At 40.9% G+C, this 7,312-nt stretch overlaps 1 protein-coding gene across 1 annotated transcript; it reads right to left on the bottom strand.

Moving 5' to 3' along the window:
• Window positions 1–1,013: 1,013 nt before the first annotated feature.
• LOC109763670 (uncharacterized) lies at window positions 1,014–6,408 on the bottom strand. Its single transcript, XM_073497540.1, has 5 exons — window positions 6,398–6,408; window positions 5,028–5,681; window positions 4,006–4,234; window positions 3,842–3,909; window positions 1,014–1,433 (listed from the first exon to the last, which is right to left on the bottom strand). The coding sequence occupies exons 1-5, from the start codon at window positions 6,406–6,408 to the stop codon at window positions 1,343–1,345; spliced, it is 1,053 nt and encodes a 350-aa protein (XP_073353641.1). The 3' UTR covers window positions 1,014–1,342.
• Window positions 6,409–7,312: the final 904 nt, after the last annotated feature.

Below are 7,312 nucleotides of genomic sequence, written 5' to 3'. Positions count from 1 at the left end.
CGTTTTTTTCAAACGGTTTGTCGGATTGACGCAAATGATACGGCGTCGGAAAGCTATGGAAAATGCACAACTTTTTCGTATATAAAAGTTTTTCTAATTCCTTACGGTCTAAAAACGAATTCGAATACGGCCAAATTTGATTTTGAACGCGATTTTTTTTTAAAGTTTGTTGAAATGGGGCAAATAATATACCGTTGGATAGCTATCGAAAATGCGAAACTTAGTCAAGTTGAACGTTTTCTCTACTTTGCAACCGTTTAAGAATAATTTTGAATAAGACTGATGTATTTATGTGTTTGTATTGGGGTATTTTTGACAGTAGTTTCGAATGGTTCAAAAAAAGAGTACTTGAACGGATGCCCGTATGGTTTTGTACTGAGCGTGTTTTTCACATACTAGACTTTACTCTGTTTTTGCGATATCGGTATGTATGTTTTTCACACATAAACTTACTTACTTTGTTATGCTTTTCCACTGGTTTTCCTTGTAACTTTTCAATGGTTTACGATATTATCGTCCCCGAAGTTGCATGGTTTTATATCGTTGAACTGAATGACATTTTATTTAAAGAAAAATATTGTGTGTCAACTCTAACATTTTCAACGTTGTTCTGGACCTCTTTCATCCCACGACTTGAACGTTACCATTTGAATTTCTTTGGGTTTTCTTTGTGTTTCAGCTTTTTCCTAAAACTTATCTAGGACGTCGTGTTGAACTTACAACTTTTAAAATTGTGAACTTATTATGTTTTTACAATTCAAAGCTAGCAAGTAGTAGGAGATTCACCCAACAAAGGGGCTAATTACATGGAGCAACCGAAGTAATACCACAGTCTGATTGATAGCTAGCAGCAATAGCAGTGATCACCAATACACATACACATCAACTGATAACAAACTTGCACACAACCTGACAAACAAGAAAATACATTAACCGACAAAAAGAACACAATACACATGAACTGATAATCCCCACGGCTAATGGCAGAGCTTTGTTGCATCTAGGTTCACCCATTTATTTAAAGTAGAACTTATCGGTTTTATTAATTCGGGCTGATGTTTAAATGCTCACCATTTTGGCCAACATCAGAATACTCAGAACACAACAATATTTGCTAAAGGTCCTGCAAATACATAGTTACAGAACAAATTCTTTGTCCAATGAGAACGCAAGAGTCACGACCAATATCACAAACAACACTAGCTCGACCGCCCGGCATGTGTGTGCGGCAAGGGGAGGAGATACTCTAATGCTAGATGTGTAGAGACAACAAGCTCACGCATAGAAGACGATGGACGACTCACGCAGGAGGCCTCGAACTACTCCCTGTTGCCACCGATGGCTATGGATCATGCAAAATCCTGACCAAAAGATCACATTTATTTTCACGAAACTGATCTCTTGAACTTGCTCCACGATAATCTTCAAACCTCCTACAAGAATAGTCATTATTTAAAGTCCACATGAATACCTACAAGCAATGATCACAAACATGTACGGAACATTCTTTTAAAGAGGTATGCAGCAATAATTAGAACCAAAAATACGGTGAAACTATGGTATCTACATTAAATATCATCTAGATTCTAGCAACAACCATTTTGCATGATCATTGGCATTTGGAATAGCATCCAACAACTATCCGAGTTCCATAAGACCGCATTTGTACTTACTATGATGATGTACTTGTGCTGCCCAAAAACATACACGGAAGCACAAAATAAAAATTTAAATACATTGGTGCTCACAGGAATAGTCACAAACACCTAAAGAGCATGTTCTTTTCACATCTTCCCAACTACTCGGTTAGAAGAATACCACATCTATGCATTCTAATAGTAGGAGCAAACAAAGAGAGAGATTGCTGTGAGAAAGTGCCATTGACGCACACAGAGGACTACCATCAGCGCTCACATGGGATCCAGGCACAGGAGCAAGAAGTGACAACTTGCCAAAGTGTGAGGAGGGGCTCGTCCGGTGGCGTATCAAGGAGAGATTGCGGTAGCACAGTGAGACCGTGATGCGGGCACCCCTAAACTGATGTGAATTTTGATGCCAAACTGCTGTGCAACCATGCAATGAGTGAGCTACCATATAATATAAAGTTGATCTCTCTCTAACATACATCAAAATATTTTTTACGGTTGTTCTATATGAAATAATGACAAAATACATATTGAACTGATAATAATATATATTATTTTTTTCATATAGGAAACATGTTCTTCTCCACATGAACTGATACTCTAACACACAGAGAATTGTTTCCATGCTTTTCTAAGAACCGAGGATAAAATATAGGGCCGGACAATGGGGGATTAAAGTTTGTAGCAGTAGTGCTCATGGCAATATAGGGCTCTCCCAGGATAAGCCCTCGTGTATAAAAAAGCTAGTGGTTTAAAATCAAAACGTGGACAACGCCACCAAGCATTTCATTAGTATATATTCTCACCTTATCCTCCAGTGCCTATTTTGTGTTATATGAAGATGGAAAACATAAAGGCAATTGTACTTACGATTTGGAATTAGATGTACTGAATAGCATACAGAAGATGGACTAAAAAATTGAACTAGCACAACCATTCTGCCTTTTGACAATCTTTTGAACTAGCTCTACGACAATTTTTTAAACTTACGTTTGTAGATGAAGCGAACTTTTCGACACATATCTTTCGTTTGTAACCATACCCAACTCACACCGTCCTTGATATTGTGTTGAACTACTGTTGCATTTTTTTACGCGGTGAACTTTTTTATAAAAAAAAATACTGACTACTGTTTTCTAATTTACAACAATACGTCACTGTTTTTTGTATGAATTTTTTTGTATAATGCAAATTTGAACTATTATTTTCTTTTCATTAACCAATTACATCAGACTAATTTAGAGAATGTACTTCTTGGCAGCAACACAATGAACCTCCAGGAAAATAAGATTTGTACCACTTTCTCTCCAATGTCACTAGCCATGCTAACAAAAAATAGAATTCATGGGAAAAAATCTTCTCTTTTCAAACATTAACACAAAAATGTCTTGATTGTAAAGGCATCACATGAAGTGTAAAAGTTTTTTTTTCCAAATGACCTTAATCACTAAATAAACGCAGTTGGCTTGATCAGTGTCACAGTAATGCCAATCATCTTATGCTATAGGAAGAACATGGAAATACAGATGAAATTGGACTTATGACCGACAAGTAGTTGAACTGAACAAAACTGTCATTGCGCAACAAGAAACTACAATTAATTAGCCTGTGATGCTCTAGTTCAGCTACACTGCAAGAATTCATTGTTTTTATGTATACCACCATCAACCATGGCACTGGCACTTAGCATCTAAAAACACACAGTGGAATCAACAAACAACTAGTAAAACTGCGGGTAGCATGCATGTATGCATCAGCACTGCGGCATGGGCCTATGGATTACCGCTTTTCCTAGATTTTCAACATATGATTTTTCTCTTTCATGAACTTACCCATGTTTTCTAAGCAAGATGTGCACTCCCCGAAACAGAGTGTACTTACTAAGCATTAGTAATTGAACTTCAAGCATTTTTTGTGTGTAAAATATACTTTTTTAACCCAAGTGAACCATAGTTTGTAGGCGAACCCTTCCATGTAGATGTACAGACATGAAAAGGCTATGATGACAGAAGTGTTGTATAAAACTCCACAAAGAAGAAGAATATTTTTTGCCAAATGAATCATACAAAATATTAACCAAAAATCATTTGTATACACATTATCCAGATATCTCATAAGCCATTTTGTGTACAACATCATTATCAAGCACAGGTGCTATAGGAAGAAGATTGAAACACAAAATAAATTGGACTTACCAATGGGAAGTCGATGAACTGAAAAGCATATAGAAGATGAATTTGTGAATCGGGCTTTTTGATGCATCCTGCAAGAAAATAAGAACAAATATGAGACATGAGGTTTTCTAGGGGGGTTGCCGATGGAAGGAGTAGTCCAGCGAAGGAAGAGGGTAGCCTCGTACAGATGGTTGGCGCAGACGCATCCGTAGGAGGGAACCGAAGCCATGCTGCAGGGAGGCCGGCAGCGACACTCGGGACAGAGAAGCCAGCCGGGGTCCACGTGTGAGGTCGGAGGTTGTGGATCCCAGGCGTGCGGAAACGGGTGAAGGTCGGAGCCAGTGGATGCTCGAGCATGGGAAAATCCTTGAACTTCGCGTACACCAGTAGTAGCACTTACTGGTTCTCCGCCACCTAAAATGCAGAACACATGGAAAATAAGAATTGCACTGATCCAAAATTAGATTCTGAACTAAGTGTCTCACTTGTCTGTGATCATTCCTTGTGAATATTCCATCAAACAGGTTTGGTGTCACTTGATGCAAGAACACAAAACAAGCATACGGAAAGCTATAGTCCTTTCATTCAGCTATTTTCTGAACTGAGCAGTGCATTTCTCCCTCTCAACATCTGAAAAATTCCAATTATCTGATGGTAACTATATTTGAACTCTGAACTACTATTGTAACCATTTTTTGAACTGTTTTAGTTACTGAAGTTTTTATGGTCTAGGCCCTAAACCACAGTATGTGTTTCTATTTTTTGTTTAACGAACTGTAGAATTTTTTGAACCGAACTGCTACTGCAGTGTATACATATCTAAGAGAATTATTTTCCATCAACTAACTGATTTCACTTTTTATGTTGAATTGCTACAAATCTATTTTTGCTAGCAACTGAAAAAGCCTACAAAGGTGTACACAGTTATAGCAAATCCTATGAGAGGCATTTTGATCATACCCATTTTGATGATACGTTGTGTCAACATGTGCATAGGAAAACCACCGCTGCACAATTTGCAATTGATCAATTTCTCCTTTTGCTCACTTCTTTGTCCCCAGCAAAACCAGATTTGACATTAGCTACAAACGAACATGAACATATCAAAACTAGTAGGCGAGTGCACTGAGACATTTTAGCAAACACATGGCATGCACTCAGCAAAAGCTTATGCAGTGAAGAACAAAGAAGGGGGGTGGGCAGGGACCTGGGAGCTGCGACGAGTGAACGGACTGGGGCGGCCGGGTTGGACTGCTGGTCGCAGCGGCGGCGAACCCAACGCCTTGGCCACACCGGGATGAGAGGCAACCAGAAGTAGGTAGAGGGGCGTGTCCACGACGGAGACATTGAACGGCCTGTGGTCGCACGTTGAACTGCCTGCACGCAGTGGGGAAGAGGGCCGGACGGCGCGCGCTGGGGAGGGAGGTTGTGGAGGCGGCACGCTGGGGGAGGGGGGTGTGGCGGCGGCGCGCCGGGGAGGGTGGTCGTGGCTACGGCGCGTCGGGGAGGGTGGTCGTGGTGGCGCCGGCGTCCGACGAGGCGGGGAAGAGAGGCGGCGTCCGACGGCGTGGGGGAGGGAGGCGGCGTCCGGCGGCCCGGGGAGGGAGGGGGCGTCCGGCGGCGTGGGGGAGGGAGCCGGCGTCCGGCGGCGCGGGGGAGGGAGGTGGCGTCCGGCGGCGCGGGGGAGGGAGGCGGTGTCCGGCGGCGTGGGGGAGGGAGGCGGCGTCCGGCGGCGCGGGGGAGGGAGGTGGCGACTGGCGCCGCGCGGGAAGGTGGAGGTGGTGGGCGCTCGGGATGGAGAAGGTCGGGGGGTTGACCAGATGCAAAGGTCCGGTGGGCTTTGGACAGACGGATCGCCTCCCTGCGCGAGGGTAACAGAATATTATTCCGTTACTTGTTACTAGTAACAGAATAATCCAGCCTAGTAACAGAATATTATATATATAATGTTTGGGGCACCTAGGCCCATGGTGCATGACATATCTATCCGTGCATGATGTTCCTCCTTGAAATAGATGTTTTCAATTTTTGTTTGCATGCACTTTGATTGGTTTCAAAAAAAGTAATATTATATTTTTTTTCTAAGCAACATTCAGTTCCAAAATATCTCGAGTACGTATACACACCTAAGATATTTTAGGTTATGTATGTATATACCTACTGATTTATTCAAGGTATTAGACATTTATTTCCGGTTGTGTATATATCTAGTGATATAGACCTACTGATGTATATACCTCAAATATTTTGGGTTATGTATATACCTACTGATGTATATACCTAAGATATTTTGGGTTATGTATATATCTGCTGATATATACCTACTGATGTATATACCTACCCTACTGATGTATATACCTACTAACGTAATTCATGTGTCCAACACTCATATTTTTTTGAATTAACACTTGTATTTTCTAATGATGTACTTTCAAGGTACATATACTAGTCTGGGCATTATTTATTTTATTGATGGGACGCACTTTTTGAAGACTAGTTTTCCTATTCGATGTAAGGTGACAAGATAATCTAAAACGATATCCTAATTATTTTTTACCTTTTTGGACATATACATACCATGTAGACATCCAGACCCGGTATGTTTACGTACATATACCTAATATAATGTACCAACATCTGGGTTTTTAATGCACGTATTGCCTTCAAGACATACCCCGAAAATTTTGTAGTTTTAGTGGTGACATACCCAAAAATAATAATATATTCTTTTTTGGATATAAAGTATATGCTTGAAGACATACCCATTAATGGTATTGGACACATACCCCCAAAATGATATACTTTGAAAGGAGACGTGCTCAAGGACACACACGTTTTATACCCGTACATACATGGGTATTTTTCCATGGAGACAAAAGACAACCATACCTTATATACCCAAGACGATGATATACCTAAGTATATAACTGTATATATGACTTCGTATTTTATTATGTAAAAAAGAAAGTAATGCATGAATAAGAGAGAAAGAAGGGCACGTGTCATGGAGTATGCATGGCCTTAACGGACCATTAATTGGTGATTTCTTTATCTTTCCTAGTCTGGGCATTAAGTGTCCATATAAAGCAATAATTAGCAATAATTCTTTCCTAATAAAAGAGTTAAGAATTTTCAATTATTGTTAATACTAGTCACACATGCACACATCTCAATGCAATCCAACGGTTTCTAGGCAAGGTGCCCAGGCACCTAGGTGTCCCATATGGGCGTCCTTATATACTGCAAGCGCTGAGGCTCTAGCGTGTGTGTGTGTATCTATATATATATATATAGACACACACACACACACACACGCTAGAGCCTCAGTGCTTGCAGTTGCTCTCTTCACACTCTCACCCTCTTGAGATCTAAACAAGACTGCGTTGGCCTCTCTCCCCTCATTGCTGGTCAAAGAGCCGGCAGCATCCCGTCCAATGGGGAAGGGAAGGAGGCTTAATGTTGTCACCGTCGGCGAGGGAGGGAATCCACTAC

This window comes from Aegilops tauschii, chromosome 4 (genome assembly GCF_002575655.3).
Source record: "Aegilops tauschii subsp. strangulata cultivar AL8/78 chromosome 4, Aet v6.0, whole genome shotgun sequence".
Taxonomy (NCBI): Eukaryota; Viridiplantae; Streptophyta; class Magnoliopsida; order Poales; family Poaceae; genus Aegilops; species Aegilops tauschii.
This window is presented reverse-complemented; position numbering and strand designations above follow the sequence as displayed.

Excerpts from the sequence above, each read along its gene's own strand:
- LOC109763670 (XM_073497540.1), bottom strand. Across the intron at positions 3,910-4,005 it reads TGCGTCTGCGCCAACCATCT|GATGCATCAAAAAGCCCGAT; the intron begins GTACGAGGCTAC and ends ATTTTCTTGCAG. Across the intron at positions 1,434-3,841 it reads AGTTCATCGACTTCCCATTG|GAGGTTTGAAGATTATCGTG; the intron begins GTAAGTCCAATT and ends CTATTCTTGTAG.